This window comes from Schistocerca cancellata, chromosome 8 (assembly GCF_023864275.1).
Source record: "Schistocerca cancellata isolate TAMUIC-IGC-003103 chromosome 8, iqSchCanc2.1, whole genome shotgun sequence".
Classification (NCBI taxonomy): Eukaryota; Metazoa; Arthropoda; class Insecta; order Orthoptera; family Acrididae; genus Schistocerca; species Schistocerca cancellata.
This window is the reverse complement of record NC_064633.1, coordinates 17,824,534-17,844,183: the sequence shown is the minus strand read 5'-3', so window position 1 is coordinate 17,844,183 and position 19,650 is coordinate 17,824,534. Positions and strand designations below refer to the sequence as shown.

Below are 19,650 nucleotides of genomic sequence, written 5' to 3'. Positions count from 1 at the left end.
AAAATGATAATCAAAGTCACTTCAACAAATATTTAAAAATAAAAATATTAACTGCACCTATTCATGATACCAGACAACCAGACTATGCAATGCAACTACTTAAATGCTACTGAGTATCACACAAAATTCCATTCCCCCCTCCCCTTCTTCAATTACTCGCAAACGAGGGCCCACCAGGGTGAATGGCTCAGCAGTGTTTGATATCTGGGATTGTAGCTTACATTATCATATAGATAGTTTCAAAAAGTCAATCACACTGCTGGGGACTTCCCCTTGTCAGTATACTGTATAACCATGAAACAAATCGTATTATAACCTGCATGTAGCCTTTCTGCAGTATAATTTACTACTACGACTCTAAGCTCTCTAAACAGTAATCAGAACAGATGGATGTAATTAAACTCAACTTTTAATTTGTCTTAACAACATATTAGGATTGTTGCTTGCCAGAAGCTTTGAATACACATCTCACGGTTAACACTGATGCAGTCAACAAGGTATTTGGGAATAATCAAAAAATGCACAACCATCATTTGTTCATAAAGTATTCATTCATTGCCTAGCTTTCTGTGAGCTTGTTACGATGTCACAGAAATGGAAAGCATATTCTGTGAGTGATAAACTAAAAATTATTGACTGTGAGAAGAATGGTGAAACTAAAGCAAGTTTAACACATGAGTGTCATATACCTGAAGGAATCATCAGGGAATGAGTGAAGGAAGAGAATAAACTTAAAAGTTTTGTAAATACTGTTGAAAGTAATGTGGGAATGGGCAGAAAAAAGCCAAAACTAGGAAAAGACAGTGAACTTGACAAATGCCTTTATATGTGGGTGCCAAGCTGAAAATTTTCAGTTTTATTTGCATGGCAACAAAGATTTTCTGGTTTCTGATGGATGGTTTTCAAGATGGAAATGTCGACACCGAATTCACCAAACGACCACTGAAGGAGAAGCAAGGTAAATATGCATCACAATTTCCTAAAATTCTACACAAAATAATGGTAGATGAAAGTTTAAATCATCATCAAGTGTATAACTGTGATGAAATGGCACTTTATTATCAATTGCTTCCAACCAGAACTCTTGATACAACAAAATCGGGAAATAAAATCGGGAACTAAGACAGGTTCGAATACGAATAAAGACAGAATAACCTTCCTCTTTGCCACAAATAAATCAAGCAGACATGAGCTGAAATCTCTTTGTATAGATAAATGTAAAAGCCTGAGATGTTTCAAGCAGGTAAACATCTCATTATTACAATTCCCTAAGAGGCATTCAATGACTGCTTGGATGACATGTGACATTTTCACCAACTGGTTTCAAAAAGAGTTTGTTCCATCAGTGAAAAAGCACCTACAGTCACTTAAGATGAGAGAAGAAGCTCTACTAATCCTTGATAACTATCCAGCTCATCCACCTGCTGATGTGTTGTAATCAGAAGATGGAAAAAAAACTTTATCTTTGCTAAAAAACATGATGGCGTTAATTCAGCCTCTGTATCAGGGTATCATACAAGCATTCGTCATGAACTGTTCACTTCAACAGAAAATTCATGTGAGGAAATGGAAATGTTCTTGAAATCTATCTTAAGAGTGTTGTGTATTCAGCAGGCCTGGTGTGGCAAGGCTTCAGTCTGATCACCATTAGGTTTTTGATGGAACAAGTGTTCCACCGAAGAAAATGCAACATGTGAATGCTGTAGTAACATAGAGTTTAACAGCAATCTGTATGTGACATTGTATATTGGACACTTTTGGGTAGTTGTCAACAACAAAGAATCAATTTCGGAAAACATAGATGACAATCAAATTATTGACACTGTTCAAAATTAGAGTGGTGAACCAGTCGTAGATGAGGATGATGAAGCTGAAGAAGAAAGTATAGGCGATGCTTCCAGTACATTTGAAATATTGGGTAATACAAATAAAGTGATTACGTGGATGGAGCGACAAAGTAAACAAAACCAAACTGGGTCACACTGGACTCGCATTCGGGAGGACGACGGTTCAATCCCGTCTCCGGCCATCCTCATTTAGGTTTTCCGTGATTTCCCTAAATCGCTTCAGGCAAATGCCGGGATGGTTCCTGTGAAAGGGCACGGCCAATTTCCTTGCCCATCCTTTCCTCACCCGAGCTTGCGCTCTGTCTCTAATGACCTCGTTGTCCACGGGACGTTAAACACTAATCTCCTCCTCCTCCTCCAAACTGGGTTGTTGCATGCAATGAGCATAAAATAATATGCACTAAAGAAATTGCATGAAATGACCTGCCAAAGAAAGTTAACTGACTTCTTTAAAGCAGTAGAACAATGATGCACTGTAGCCTGCAATCAGTGTTGAAATTGTCATACCATATTTGATAGTGAACTTTATTTACACTGCTGAAACTCGTGTTATTGTTTGGTTGACGTTTGAGAGAAGTTTAATTTTTGAGAATTGTTTTCTTGGAGAACAGCAGTTTTTTTACACTTAAAAAGAACGTGAACAGTCACAACTGCAAGAAACCCCCTTTTTATGGGGTTACTGGCTTTGGTCTATTTTAGACCATCTCCAGACCTCACACCATGCTGGTATACAGTGGCAGTGAATGGTGCGAGTGCTACGACTCCACGAACACTAATTGGAGCAGTTACCGTTCGTGGATTCGTAGTGCCCGCTTTGTTCACTGCCACTGTCTACCAGCATGGTGTGAGGTCTGAAGATGGTCTAAAACAGACCAAAACCGGTAACTTCATAAAAAAGAAGTGACTGCTCACGTTCATCTCTACAAATGCTAGGTAGGTTTGCCTTTCCTTAATCTATCTTCTAATATAAGTTGTAGGGTCAGTATTGCCTCATGTGTTCCAAAATCTCTACGGAATCCAAACTGATCTTCCCTGAGGTCGGCGTCCACCAGTTTTTCCATTCATCTGTAAGGAATTCGTGTTAGCATTTTGCAGACATGACGTATTAAACTGATAGTTCAGTAATTTTCACATCTGTCAACACCTGTTTTCTTTAGATTGGAATTATTACATTCTTCTTGAAGTCTGAGGGTATTTCGCCTGTCTCATACATCTTGCTCACCAGATGGTAGAGTTTTGTCAGGGCTGGCTCTCCCAAGGCTGTTAGTACTTCTAATGGAATGTTGTCTACTCCCGGGGCTTTGTTTCAACTTAGGTCTTTCAGTGCTCTGTCAAACACTTCACGCAGTATCATATCTTCCATTTCATCTTCATGTATGTCCTTTTCCATTTCCATAATACTGTCCTCAAGTACATTACCATTGTATAGACCGTCAATATACTCCTTCCATCTTTATGCTTTCCCTTCTTTGCTTAGAACTGGGTTTCCATCTGAGCTCCTGATATTCATACAAGTGTTTCTCTTTTCTCCAAAGGTCTCTTCAGTTTTCCTGTAGGCAGAATCTATCTTACCCCTAGTGAGATACGCCTCTACATTGTTACATTTGTCCTCTAGCCATCCCTGCTTAGCCATTTTGCACTTCCTGTCAATCTCATTTTTGAGACATTAGTATTCCTTTTTGCCTGCTTCATTTACTGCATTTTTATATTTTATCCTTTCAACAATTAAATCACTATGCCTGTGAAAAGTAATATGCAAACTATAGTTAGAAAAGCATGTAGGTGTGGGTTATCTGTTTCTTTCAGTAGTTTCTACCTATGTTTCGGAAATCAGTTTTTCTGTTCTTTTTGTTCTGTTATTGGATGCTCATGAACTTCATGCCTTTCCTTCATTCAACATCCACTGGTTTTGTCAGCAGCTCATGGTCTTGGGGTAAATATTGCTGATCCTCAATCATGGGGCCCCTGGTTTGATTCCAAGCTAGGACGGTGATTTTCTGCACCTGTAAATTTGATCTTTACTTGGCTGGAATGTTATGAGTCAGGCTGCGAGTCCATTCACATGTTACACATGCAACTGAAAAGTGACCTTTGTATATACTATACGGGCATTGGAGTTGAGGGTCAACCTCCCACCCCCTTAAATAGCTCAATTCCCCATTAATATGGATCAGCACACTAAACCCTAGATCCATTGTGTTCTCATGCCTACTAGCTCTTTCGTATTAAGGCTTTCCTAATACGAAAACAGAATCACACTGTCTCCATGACTGATGACACGTAGATGACAAATGACAATGCACAGTCCTTAGTGGCCACAGGCGCTGACTCCATAGGGCCTGAGGTGGGCTGAGCCCCCTCAAAAATACGTTTGGAGTGGGGGGTGGGGGGTGGGGGGGCTATGGGTGTGCCCACCAAAATAATTTAAGAAATTTATTAGTTATATTATACTTTGTAAAATCACAAAATTGTTGTAATTTTTTATTTCCATTGTTTGAAGATAGTTACCTTTTAAAATACGTTCAATAATGTCTTAAAAGAAATAATTATTATGGTAGTATGCAAGTTAACTGAAAACGAGTGGTGTGAATCATGATAGTGTTACTGTGCTGCGGGCACAGTTTGAATTTGTCCCAGGGCGCAAACCTTTGGGTAAAGTCTGGCGACATCAAAAGGACTGGAGCAGAAGCACCTGGAACCCTCCGCCTCACGTCGCATTGACACTTTGAGACATTACAACGCCGCTGCTATATAAAGCCCACCCTGCTGTCGCACTCATTCAGTGTGAATAGTTTCATTCAGTGCATGTTGCAGACATGTTTGGTGTTCTGACTTTAGTGTCTAGTGGACTATTTTATATGACTATATTTTACTCATTTACTTTACTCTCTTAGTGTATTGTGAATTAAGTTTGCAATGGAAAAATTGGTTACCAAAAAGGCGCACATGGAAGTTGATGATACTGCAAGTCAACCTCCAACAATTATTGTGTTATCAATTGCTTTGTTGTCTTCAGGCGAGAACCATTCACAGCCGAAATCTGAACAATCTCGTAAGGGAAGATCATTTCAGAAGTCTTGGTTGATCAAATTTACATGCCTAAAATATGAAGCATCTACCAAAAAAGTTTTTGCAAAACCTGCAAAGAGGCAGATGCTAAAAATCTATTACAATTTTCTTCAAAAAAAAAAAAAAAAAGAAAAAAGATGCATTTACTTCCATAGGGTTTTATAACTGGAAAAAGGCTTTGGAAAAATTCTGTCTTCGTGAAAATATGTTTATGCATAAGGAAGGCGTTCTGCAACTAAATTCTATCACTAACCGAAGTGTGGCCTCCCAACTGAATGAAAAGTTAGATACTGATATGACGAAAAGACGTTTACCTCTTGAGACAATTTTTACTACCTTGCAATTCCTATGCTGACAAGGACTAGCCATTAGAGGGCGCAAAGATCTAAACTCAAATTTTTTTCAATTGTTGGAACTCTGAAAGAATGACATACCAGAGTTTAAAGATTGGTTAGGGCATTCGGGGTATAAGTGGATGTGAGAAAGGTATTGGCTTCAATTTTTCTATTATGATTGATGAAACATGTGATTCTTTGATTCACAAACAAAAGTCATTTTGTATTCAAACTGTCGATCATTCCTTAATTATCAACACAGACTTTATTGGCTTATATGAGACTCCCAACACTGAATCAAAAACTCTGTTTAGTAATTCCATAAAAACACGGGAGAACTGCCGGATATCAGTAACGTCCTGACACGATATTTTGGCGCATAGTCTTCTGGCCATCTTCAGGTGAGTGCCACTGCAGTACATCACACTCTGTTTAGTATTTTAAAAGACATTTTTGCTCATCTTGATTTGTCAATGGATAACGTGAGAGGACAGTGCTATGATGGTGCCTTGAATATGAGAAGTAAGTTCAAAGGACTAAAAAAGTTAGTTTTGGATATACAAACAAAAGCAAGTTGTGTGCGCTGCACTGCTCACAGTTTAAACTTGGCAGTTGTAGACAGTTTATGCCATCTTGCCAGAGATAAGTCCCTGCAGTCGCACTATCCTCTGCGTCCTTGGTGGCCCAGATGGATAGAGCACACATTTTCAACTGTCCCCGTTGACGTATATCAATGCCTGTATGCAGCTAGGGGTATTCATTTCATTGTAACTTTATTGAAACTTATTTCTTTTTATGTCTTTATTGTGATGCAATGAACCCAGTAGAGGATGTCAATGAAAAAATTCAATGCCCTCATCTAAGTGTTGCTGATCTGGAAAAAATATAAGAGGGCTTGATTCGTATATTGAATGGAAGCCATGATAGTTCTGAACACTTTTGGGAATTGTGTTTAAGAGAAAAATCTTCACAAGTTGATGATCCTTCGCTTCCTCGGAATCAAAGTATACCAAAAAAGTATGAAAACAGCAAAGCCAGCTCACCACACACTTTCCAAACCCCAAAAGAATACTACAAAGCTATTTACATTGAATTTGTGATACAGTGCAATCTTGCATTACTGAGTGGTTTGCTTCAACTGGACTCACACAGGTCATTGCAGTTGAACAAGAGTGCTTGCTTTTAGTAAACAGAAGTGAAACAAATTTGGAAAAATCAACTGAGTTTTTCAAAAATGACCTATTCATTGAGAGACTGCACTTACACTTGAATATGTTAGCCGATATCGCTAATAAAAAACAACTGGTCTTCAAAAACAAATGTGATGTAAGAAAGTACATTACACAAGAGCCTGCAGTTTGAGAAATGTTATATGAAGTAGTGAAGTGCATTAAGCTTCTCCAAGTAGTTTCAATCACGGCAGGTAGGTGGAGCTAGATGCATGGGACATCTATTTTGGAAATTGTTAGGGAATTCAATATTCTGCAATCCGCAGTGTCAATAGTGTGCAAGACTACCACATTTCAAACATTATCTCTCACCAATGGCCTTCATTTAATGACCGATAGTGGCAGTGTTTGCTTAGAGGTTTCAGTGCTAACAGACAAGCAACACTGTGTGAAATAACCACAGAAATCAAATTGGGGATGTACAACAAATGAAACTGTAAGGACAGGGAGGCAAAATTTGGCATTAATGGGCTATCGCAGCAGACGACTGACATGAAGGCCTTTGCTAACAGCACGACATCAGCTGCAGCCCTTCTCCTTGCACTGTGACCATATCAGATGGACCACAGACAACTGAAAAACTGTAGCCTGGCCACATGAGTCCTGATTTCAGATGGTAAGAGTTGATAGTAGCGTCTGAGTGTGATGCAGACCCCATCAAGCCATGGACCCAAATTGTCAATAAGGCATTATGCAAGTTGGTGGTGACTCCATAATGATGTAGGCTGTTTTAACATGGGATGGATTGTATCCTCTGGATGTTCAGCTACTTGGAGACCATTTCCTCCACTTCATGGGCATCATGTTCCAAACAACAATGGAATTTTTTCAGATGTAAATGCACCATGTCAATGGGCCACTACAGTTCGTGATTGGTTTGAAGAACATTTTGGGCAATTTGATCAAAGGGTTTGGCCACAATGATCACCCGACATCCAGTTGAACATTTATGGGACATAACCGAGAGCTCAATCTGTGCACAAAATCCTGCCCCTCCAACACATTCTCAACTATGGACAGCTATGTAGGCAGCATGGCTCAATATTTCTCCAGAGGTCTTCCAAAGACTTGGTGAGTCCATGCCATGTTGAGTTGCTACACTACACAGGGCAACAGGAGACCTGACATGATGTTAGGAGGTATCCCATGACTTTTGTCACCTAAGTGAAGATTTTTAGATGAGATCATTTCTATTTTTGGCTGTTAAAACATTATTTGCAATAAAAAATGTTTTCACAGCCAAAAGCAGAAATGATTTCATTCACAGAGACTGTCTACCCAATTATCATCATACTTCAGTGTATATTACTCGTTCATATTTACATATACTGGAAACTCATATTCATTTATTGTTAACAGAGTTGCCCCAGACAGTATAGATACAGAACTGTCACCTCACAACAGTCAGAGGAATGTTACAAAAGAACACATTCACTTGAGCATAATGCTCACAGAGGAGTAGAGGACTGACCCTGACTTTCTTATATAACATGTTGTGTAGTTAGTGTGAGTGGATAACTACGTTTTGTCCTTAATGGCCTTGTTTCAGTGAGATCATTATTTTATTCATGAGGGAGATTCTGTGACTCTGCAAACAGACCAATACATACTGTTAATTTTTTACAAGTTCTGCATCACAGTTGCTGGCCTCTTGTAACTACCATCTGTCTAACATTATCAAGAATAATTTCTAACTTTGGACATTCCATCTTAAAAATAAATCTCAGTTATGCTCAATAAGGTATCTAGAGAGCACACTGATCATAAAACTGAAGTGACACCCTCAACTTGCAGCAAGTTGTTCACTCACTACGCAATATGGACATCAGAACTATTGCCTGAAGGAAGGAATGAATTGGCAATGGCAACAGAAAATGAAACTACAGGAGCCCTCACACACTCAACATTTCTTGTGCAATACTGAGTACTGCACAATAATATTAACCATCTGACAAGGGAATGGCCCAGTCTGACATGTTGAAACCCACCCTGAAATTTTTTACATATGGAGAATACAATGAAAGAAATGCACTGTCAAAATTTTAGCTGCTTAGGTGAACTGCAAGTATCTTTTTTTTTTAATTGTTGAAATTACTAATTTTTCCCACAAGAAGAAGCGATTATGAGAATGGTTTGTACAGTCCTCTCCCGCTTAGTGCATGATCAGTCATGACTGAGCCTGGTGCCACATTGCACAAATATCCATAGTGACATGTGTAAATGTGAAGCACATAAACCACACAAAAAAGTCACATATTATTAATTTTTTGAATAAGAAGCAGTTCATATTGACAGCTAAACTACTGCCGATGTGGTCCTTACAAATGCGACTAGCAGAGGATAAGAAATCAAGGCAATGTTTGATGTTACATTAAAGGCAACTTTCATCAACCAGGATTTGTTGAAATGAAATATTTGTTAGACATACATTATTTTATAACAATTCCTGTAGCACAGTTCTTCTGATAATTTTTGAACAATCTATATTTTACTGATAATGAAATAGTTTCTTTCTTTTATTTCCCATCTCATTACAGTAAAGTGAAGTGTCATTTGAATAAAGAAAACTAACATTTTCCTTACACCAGGAACACCTGAGGAAAGAAAACTTAATTCATCTAGACACTTCACAGTAATCGTTAGTTGTATTTAGACAGAACTTACGTGTAGTAAGAAATGGCCCAGACTATTGCTGTTTACCAGGCATGTTTAATGAAATCTGTAAAACTTGCCAATGAAAACTCCGTCCCGAGATGCTGGAGTTGGCGGTCACATGTGTGTGAGGTGTGCTTGCTTCTGTGTGTGTGTGTGTGTGTGTGTGTGTGTGTGTGTGTGTGTGTGTGTGTGTGTGTATGTGTGTGTGTGTCTGTGTGCGCATACAAAGGCTGTGGCTGAAAGATACATGTGAGTGTCTTTTAATCTTGTCTTTCTGCAACCTTATATGTCTTCTTTACAGTAGGTAGGCATCTATCTATTCCTACATTGTTGATATTGATACCTAGTGTCTCCATTGTTTGATTTAAAAATACTTTTCATAGTTGAAAAAATTCTTTATCAAGAGGCTAAGTCACACTGATTGTTCCAGGTGGCATCTGAAATATGTCAATAGTCTTTTCATCCTTCTCAAAGAGAGAGGTGTATTTATCTCCAGGACATGTGTCCAACAAAAGCAATGGAAAAAGCAAGAAATCATTGTGAATGAAACATAAAAAATTATTCTTTGTTATTCTTCCAGATTCTGATATGCTGATTATAAATATATGTGCCACTAACCAGACCTTTTTTAAATTTTGGTCCTAATTTGGCTTGCATACCCCACAGACAGTTATTAACTGTTGAAACATTTATCCACTCGTTTTATCACTGCACTGCTGTATACTAATGTGTCATAGCATTAATTGATTGCACGACAGACTATCTTCATCTTGAAATGATAAAGTGTGATTTACTCACAGATCTTTTATGAAACCTGACTGATTGGCTTTAAACAAAGCAGTGTGGGTATAACAGCAAGTTTTTTCTTCACACCAACTATGAATTAATGGCATCTCCTCTAAACATTTATTTAAAGTAAACTCCATAATTTTGTGAGTTTCTATACTGTATGGTTCCTTGAATCTGCTTAACCAGTTTAAAGAAGCTTTTGAATCAGCAATTTTCATTCCTTCCACACTTTTACATGTTTCATTTTGATGCATATTTACTACTTTGTGAAAGCCTTTCTTCCACTTACACAGTTAACAGAGAGATTATTAAACACAATGTATATTAATTCAGTTCTATCTCCATTGATAACACTTATGATACCTTAAACATAAGTGGTAATTATTATGGATACTAAATGAGCAGCAAATTTGAGTGAAGAGTAACTGCAGACAATTGTTTCAGAGAAGCTATAATCAGCAACTGAACTTCACTTTACAAATCACAGCCATGCCAGGTTGTGTTACCTGTTTACTGGCGCACTGTCAATTAAGGATATGCCCCTGCCCTGTTGCACATGCGCAGCCTGCTACAGCTTCGATAGGGGTATACATTCCTCCAGCTGTATGGAGAGCTACAAATTTGGCAATTTTCAGTGGAAAAAAAAACTTACAGTGCATCTTAGCAGTTGCAAATATTCTGGAAATGCAAAGTGCTATTGATGTGCAGTTTTTACAGAATGGATTGTTAGCCAATAACTAGATTGTAGTAATACCTAGAAAGTGTATTTTTAGAGCAAACATACAGATTTTTAAATGGAACAACGCCAATTGACATTAAAAAACTAAAAGTGGGGTAAATTAGAATGTCAGTGGTGTTTGTCACAGGACTCTAGTGTGTAATTTATGACATATTGTACTTTGAAAAGCTCCACACTTGACGCTTGTTTGTGCTGTTCAACCCGCATAGCTGCTAGTTTCAATGTTGTCATGTTTGCTAACGGTGTGCTTGTGTGTCCTTTGAATGCACCGCGACTTGCTAATCAGTTGGTGTCTGACAGTCCAAATATTATGTTATGAATGGATAATGGGACTTATTAACGCAGAAAAAGCAAATGTGCTCATGGTGCATGGAGAGTGTAGAAAGAATGCAGTTCATTTTTTTACAGTGTATGCAGCAAGATATTCCAGTAAACATCAACCATCTTGGCAATTATTTATCAACATCTTCAACCATTTGCATGAAAGTGGTAGTGTAGCACCAACACAATATAACAGAATGAAATAAGTGATGACAGAAGAGGAAATCAATGTTCTTGCTGCAGCTGCCATTGATCTGCATGTTAGCTCCCATGCAACTACATGAGGAAATGGTATGTGTCAGGCACGTGTCTTATGCATTCTCCATCGCCATAGGTTCCATCCCTACCATCTCTCTCTCTATCAGGAGCTACATTGAAATGCTTATGAGGATCATGTTAACTTTTGTACATGGGCATCAAGACATGATACTCCAGATGTATCATGTATCTTGGTAGTTGACGAAGCCATACTTTTCAATCATAGAATCATGAACAAGTAAATAGCGGAAACATATATTGTTGGTCTACTGACAATTCGCTTTGGCTTTGTCAGGTGGCACATCAGCGCCCATGGAGTGTAAATGTGATAATGAAGAATCAGCTCATTGGCCGTGTTTGATAGATGGAACAATGAACATACACAAGTGTCCCAGCCTCCTAACAGACCATCTTCCATGGATACTTGAAGACGTTTCTCTGTAGATTAGAAGGAACATGTGGACCAACACAATGGCTGTCCAGCCCATAGTCAGTGTGGGAACTTTTAAAAGAAAGATATCTCATAAATGACTCAGATTAGAATCCTGTGACAAATATCACTGACATTATAATTTACCTTATTTTTAGTATGCTGATGTCAATAGGTATTGTTCCATTTAAAAACTCCATGCTTGCTCACAAAATGCACTTTCTAAGTTTTATTAGAATTTGTGTACTGGCTAACAATGTGAGTCCCAGAGTACCAATCCATTCTGTGAAAACCACACATCAGCAGCATTTTCCACTTCTGAAATATTTGTGGTCTAAATTTTATGTGATTCACCCTGTATAAATTGAATGAGGGATGCCAGAATATCAAAAATAGTTCTTCAATATAAATCTTTAATGAGTAGAAGAAATTAAATCATGGGCAGTCACTTTACAATGGAAATAAGATACAGCACCAAACTTTTCACTGTAAAATTTTTGTCTGTAGCACAGGAGTCACTCTGTAGAACTTTCTGTTTAAAAGCAATCATCTTACATCACACTATAAATTAGTAATACACAGTGTGTTATGATTAAGACCATGAACAATGAGAACACAGTATTTATGAAAGTAATAAAGAGTCAGGTTAATTTTAATAAAAATAATTTAGACAAGCACTGAAAAAAATAATCCTTAGCTCTGCATACATCTAGCTTTTGCATGCTCAGCAATTTGCAGAACCAATAGCTTCAAAATCTCTTGAAACATTACAAATGATGTATTAAAACTACAATGGAATATTTGAATTATTCAGAAATTTTACCTGACAAGGCCATCATTGTAAACATATACTCGAAGCGGATCACAAGATGTAATCAAAACATAGAGTCGGAGATCAAACTTGAATCCATCCACCAGAAATGGCTGAAAAGGTTACAATCAATATAACAGACTAGACTATATTGTTCAATTGTAGTACAAAATGCAATGAGTGGTATATTTTTAAGTTGACTTTTAGTCTATCTGAAGACAGATAACAAATCAAAGCATTGAGTTTGAAAACAGTCCAATACACAAATTACAAGACGTTTTAATGAATATGTAGTGAAAATTGACAAACTCTGGCAGACAGAAACTCAAATATGGACTTACTACTTACTGTGAACAGTCGCTTTAACAATTAGGATGTCTGAGCACACCTCGAAGTCGGACTCAAACTTTCAGTGTCACTAATAAACTCTAAATTAATTTGGGAATAGTAGCACTTTGGCAGTGGAATCAGTGGACAACGAGGGCTTACCCTGCCACAATGGAAATAAGTGAAATGAATTGAATGCACTGAAACAAAATGAATGGGTTGATGGCAAGGGGTAACAGATCACTTTGGCATAATGCATACTGTTATACTTTACCCTTTCAATCCAACAAATGATGTCTGCGACTTTTAAAAAGGAACTTACTTTCTTAGTTTATTCTGCTTTGCAACCCACCTTCTGCATGTGGAATTTTTGTTTTGTTTGAACACAAACTGTACGCTGGGGCATATGCAGCATATTTGCAAACTGGCATGCTGTTATTATGGCATGTTGTGACACTTGCTGCAACGAGCGATTATTCCACGCCGCTTATGTCCCACCTAAGATCTTCATACTGACCCACAGAACCCTCTGAGAGTTGGAAACTTTGTCACTGACGTCTCCAACTTTCCAGGATGACATGGGCATTGTAACAGAAGAAATGGAGGCTGAAGCCAGATACCTTGGCCACCGAATGTATGCAACTATTTTCAAATGCCAGAAGGCAAAGTTTAAATCTATGGCAACTGTAAAATACACACAAATGGACCGTTACAGACACATGTTAGATCACAATGGGGATTAAATCAATGAAAATCCAATGACATGCAATAATGTAGTAGTGTTGTTCACCTGTGGATCACTTTTATAAGGATATTTTTCATATACACAAGCATTTACATACTAACAGATCTAGTTTGACAAAGAGGGACAGATAGTCGGCCGTGGCCTTAAAGCAGCTACCTCATTTGGCTTATCTCTAGTGTACAGTACTGGTTTACAAACAAGATATTTACTTATGCAAAAGATCAGTTCTACACTGTTCATTCATTTCTCATTCCCAGACACTGCAAGTACTTCACACACACTGTTTCATAATGTATCGCAACTTCCTATTTGCTAGCCAGAAAAGCTGAGTCAGCATCCCTCTGTAACAAGTGACACACTGAGCTCAGAAAGAATGTAAGGTATTAGTACTATACATTGCATAACTCTGGGAGTATGGTTTTTTGAGAAATGAAAAGTAGAAGGAAAAAATATAATGTGAAAGCTTTATGTGAAATCATAGATATTTGGTATCATTATCATTATTTATCTGTATTATATTCTCTACACAACCCCTATTCTGAGTTAGCTAAATAATCCACCACTGTACAGAATGTGTTACTTCACAGATACTTCTTAACTGCTTTTTTAATTAAGCTCGTTTTAGTAATCTCTTTGGGTAATTTATTGTACAGTTTAGTCTATATCTTCTAAGGCCACGGACATTGCTGTTTGTGCAGAAATTAACAACTGATTGGTAAATGCATTCCCACTGTGTAGTTAAAGTCCTCACTGTTTCATACAAATCTTTACAATGAGCTTGACTACTATTCTAAATAATTATTCTTATGGATCTTTTTGCAGTTTGACAACAATGTTCATTTGTTCCTAAGAAAAGAATCTCAAAGTTGTGAACAGAGTGTACATATGAATAGTATGTAACTAAAGATCACCAGCTGTTACAGGCTGATAACTGGAAAAGAAATTACTGGCTCAATTGAAAAGAGATGCAGTAAACTGAAAAAAAAATAGGCTACAGATCAGCAAGACCGTGCAAGAAGGAAACTGTGCTACCTTCGATATCAGAAGAAAGCCTCCAAGTACAAAGCTGATGACCTAGTGGCAATAAAACAAACACAAATTGGAGCAACACTAAAGATGCATGCCAAAAATTTTGGTCCCCATCGAGTTACAAAAGTTAAAAGTAATGATACTTATGATGTATGCTGAGAAGATGATAACCACATGCATTACAGGACCACAAAATGTGCTGAATTTATGCAACCCTGTTCAAGTGACTACTTATCATCAGAGTTGGAAGATTGTTAGGACGACCAAATGTGAGAAGGGTTTCCCTGCTAATGAGACTGGTGACATGCCAGAGAAGCTGAATACTGGTCAGTGGTTTTGTGTTCATGAAGAAACAATGTTCATGAAGAAACAATGTTCATGGAAAAAATATGAGTTTGATGATCAAGTTCTTTTGACAGTTCAGTACAAAAGTTGTAACTAGGAGATTAATAAATAGTTCTTCATGATGGTTGGAACCATTTTTCTAAAAATATTGCTGTCATCCTCAAAGAGAAATGTGCCAAAATCCAGGATGGAATGTAACAATATTACTATTCACCATATAGCGGAGATGCTGAGTCGCAGATAGGCACTAGACGAAGACTTGTCACAGGCCAGTAAGGACTTTGTCGAAAAAAGGCAACACACACACACACACACACACACACACACACACACACAAACGCATCTCAACACACACACGACCACAGTCTTTGGCAGCTGAAGCCAGACCATGAACAGCAACACATGATGGGAGAGGCAGCCGGATAGTGGTAACGAGAGGCTCGGGCAGGGAGGGGGAGGGAAAGCAGTGTAGGGCAGGGGAATGGTAAAATGCTGCTAGTGGGAGCATCCAGGAACAAGGTGAAAAGAGGGTAGGGCAGAGCTAGGTGTAGTCAGGTTGTTAGGTGGAGGGCAGGGAAGAGGGGGGGGGGGGGGTGCGCAAGAGGAAGAAAGTAAAATGACTGGTTGCATTGGTGGGGTAGATGGCTGTGTAGTGCTGGAATGGGAACAGGGAAGGGGGTAGGTGGGTAAGGACAATGAATAATGAAAGCTGAGACCAGGAGGGTTACAGGAATGTAGATATATTGCAGGGAGTGTTCCCACCTGCACAATTCAGAAAAGCTAGTGTTGGTGAGAATCATCCAGATGGCACAGGGTGTGAAGCACTCACTGAAATGAAGAACATCATGATGGGCAGCATGTTCGGCAACAGGCTGGTCCAGTTTTTTTCTGGTCACAGTTTTTCACGGGCATTCATGTGGACAGACAGATTGTTAGTTGCCATTCCCACAGCAGCACAATGGTTGCAGTTGAGCTTGTAAATCACATGACTGTTTCCACAGGTAGCCCTGCCTTTGGTTGGATAGATATTTGTGGCCAGCCTGGAGAAGGTGCTGGTGGGAAGATGTATGCGACAGGTCTATTACAGGGCTAAGAGCCATGAGGCAAGGGGTTGGGAGCAGTGGTTGCTTGGGGATAGATGAGGATACTGTGTAGGTTCAGTGGGTGGCAGAATACCACTATAGGAGGGGTGAGAAGGATAGTGGGTAGGAAATTTCTCATTTCAGGGCATAATGAGAAGTATTTGAAACCCTGGCGGAGAATGTAATTTGTTTGCTCCATTCCTGGGTAGTACTGATTCACTAGGAGAATGCTCCTTGTGACCGGATGATGAGTTTTTGGGAGATGGTGGGTGACTGGAAAGATAGGGCATGGGAGAACTGTTTTTGTACAAGATTGGGAGGGTAACTACAGTCTGTAAAGGCCTCAGCGGGATCCTAGGTGCATTTCAAGAGGGAACACTTGTCACTGTAGAAGTGATGGCCATAAGTGGCTAGGCTGTATGGAAGGGACTTCTTGGTATGGAACAGGTGGCAGCTGTCGAAATGGACGTATTGCTGGTGGTTGATACTTTTGATGTGGACAAAGGTACTGACGCTGTCACCTTTGAGGTGGAGGTCAACATTGAGGAAGGTGACTTGTTGGGTTGAGTAGGAGCCGGTGAAGTGAATGGAGGAGAAGATGTTGAGGTTCTGGAAGAATGTGGACAGCGTGTCCTCACCCCAAATCCCGATCATGAAGATGTCATTGATGAATCTGAACAAGGTGAGGGGCATGAGTTTCTGGGTGTTTAGGATATTCCTCTAGTTGGCCCTTAAGAGGTTGGCATAGGATGGTGTCATGAGCATGCCCACAGCCATATCCCAGATCCTGCAAATTTTTCAGACATATTCTACACTATTCACTTATTTCTACACATTTTTTCTCTGCTAAGAATTCTTGCTCCATCCATCTGTGTCAATACAGAAAAGTTTCCTTATTCCTAGGCAGTCCCAATACTTGTCCTGCGTTGTTGCTTGGCTCATGAAATCCCTCCAAATGGCCTTAATTACCCATCTCCTGCTGCACCTTTTCTATGCAACCATTGCTCCCAGCCCCTTACCTCACGGCTCATATCCATGTAACAGACCTAGATGCAAGACCTCTCCCATTCATCCTCCCACCACCACCTGCATTCTACGTAGGCATGACAACTAACAAGCTGCCTGTCTGCATGAATGGCCACCAACAAACTGTGACCAAGAAACAACTGGACCACCTCATTGTTGAAAACACCACCCAACATGAGGTTCTTCATTTCAATGAGTGCTTCACAGCCTGTGCCCTCTGGATCCTTCCCACCAACACCAGCTTTTCTGAACTGCGGAGGTGGGAACTCTCCCTGCAGTATATCATATGTTCCCGAAACCCTCTTGGCCTCAGCCTTTGTTATTCATTGTCCTTATCCATTAGCCCCGTCTCTGTTCCCATTCCAGCACCCAATCGTTTTGCTTCTCTCCTTTTTTGCTACTCCCCCCCCCCCCCCCCCCTACTTCGCCCTCCGTCTAACCTCCTGACTGTACTTAGCTGCCCTACTATCTCTCCACCTCATTCCTGAATGCTCCCACTAGCAGCACTTCACTGTACCCCACTGCCTTCCCTCCACATCCCTCCCCTAACCCCTCCTCATTTCCCCCCTCCCCCACCCAACTGCCCCTCCCATCATGTGCTGCTGCTTTTAGTCTGGCTTCAGATGCCAGAGGCGGTCATGCGTGTGTGAGCTACATTTGTGTGAGAGTGTGTGTGTGTCTGTTGTCTTTTTTCAGCAAAGTCCTTGTTGGCCAAAAACTCATTTTGTGACAGTTTTCTTGCTGTGCCTATCTGCAACTCAACATCTCCGCTGTATGGTGAGTAGCAACTTTACTTTTCATGATACTTCCTCTTAATTTATTATTTTCATCCAAATATACCATGGAGATTATGCATGTATTTTCAATTGGTGTATGGAATTATATAACTGTCTTTATTTCTTGTGTTGTAAGTGTAGGTAACATGATTATTCTCAAATTATTTTTGCCTGCTGGACAAGAAGATTCTAACTATGTAAATGTATAAGGAAGGAAGAATTGGGGTTTGTAGTTTCCAAAATAATAGATGACAAGAATCTTTTTGCTGAGCAGTACACACACACACACACACACACACACACACACACACACACACACACACACACACACACATCCACAAGATTCTGCAACTTACCAAACAAAAGCATTGGTATGTTGGTAGAGACAATAACAAACACAAACACACACACAAATTTCAAGCTTTCGCAACCCACAGTTGCCTCATCAGGAAAGAGGGTAGGAGAGGGAAAGACGAAAGGATGTGGGTTTTAAGGGAGAGAGTAAGGAGTCATTCCAATCCCGTGAGTGGAAAGACTTACCTTGGGGGTAAAAAGGAACAGGTATACACTCGCACACACACACACACACACACACACACACACACACACACACACACACACACACACATATCCATCTGCACATATATAGACACAAGCAGACAGATGTAAGAGCAACGAGTTTGGGCAGAGATGTCAGTCAAGGCGGAAGTACAGAGGCAAAGATGTTATTGAATGACAGGTGAGGTATGAGCAGCGGCAACCTCACCTGTCACTCAATAACATCTTTGCCTCTGTACTTCCACCTTGACTGACAACTCTGCCCAAACTCTTTGCCTTTACATATGTCTGCTTGTGTCTGTATATGTGCGGATGGATGGATGTGTGTGTGTGTGTGTGTGTGTGTGTGTGTGTGTGTGTGTGTACCTGTCCCTTTCCCCCCCCCCCCCCCAAGGTAAGTCTTTCCGCTCCCAGGATTGGAATGACTCCTTACCCTCTCCCTTAAAACCCACATCCTTTCGTCTTTCCCTCTCCTTCCCTCTTTCCTGATGAAGCAACTGTGGGTTGGGAAAGCTTGAATTTTGTGTGTGTGTTTGTGTTTTTTTGTGTTTCTATCAACATGCCGGTGCTTTTGTTTGGTGAGTTGCATCATCTTTGTTTTTGGATATATATATGACAATTTTCTTCTGAAAGTTCAGTATTCAAGAAACATTGCTTGAACTTACCAGAAAACTATCTCACAACTAAAGACAAATTCAAAATAGCTACAATATGCTATTTTTCAAGTACTCATGGCAGTATCATTTGCTAGTATTTGCTAGCAAATGCAAAACTGTTTAATTTTTTTGATAAAAAGTCAATCTGCATATGTCAGCTAGAGTTCTTGACCACATTTAATTCAAGGAATTTGATCACATCAACTTCTTCCATATGTTGATTATTTTGCTGCATTTTAAGTTCCACACATTTTGAATCTTCCATTTTCAAGTGTACCAAATGGGTTTTTAAGGTTCTGTTTCAACCCATATAACTGAAGCCAGTTTTCTAGGATACTAAGTGAGCTCACAATAGAGTTCAGATTTTTTTCAGCACTATCACCTTCAATTAAAATAGAAGTATTGGCTGTAAACAAAACTAATGAGTGTTCGGGAATTTACATTCATGGGTAACCTTGATGCATTCCTTATGCACTTTGAGTATAGTTCACTAGATTTGAAAAGCCAGTTACCCTTAATTTTCTGTTCTGCAGGTATGATGCAAGCCATTGCAGAGCATTACCCTTAATGTCATATTTATCAGATTTGTAAATAAACATGGCATTATTTATTAAATCAAAGCC

General features: G+C 39.3%; 1 protein-coding gene across 1 annotated transcript in view; it reads right to left on the bottom strand.

Moving 5' to 3' along the window:
- LOC126094980 (tubulin polyglutamylase ttll6) overlaps positions 1-19,650 on the bottom strand; it is a 274,712-nt gene that overhangs the window by 177,116 nt on the left and 77,946 nt on the right. The window contains exon 6 of the mRNA XM_049909635.1: positions 12,496-12,596. Coding sequence (XP_049765592.1) covers positions 12,496-12,596 — 101 coding nt within the window. The remainder of the gene's footprint in view (positions 1-12,495; positions 12,597-19,650) is intronic.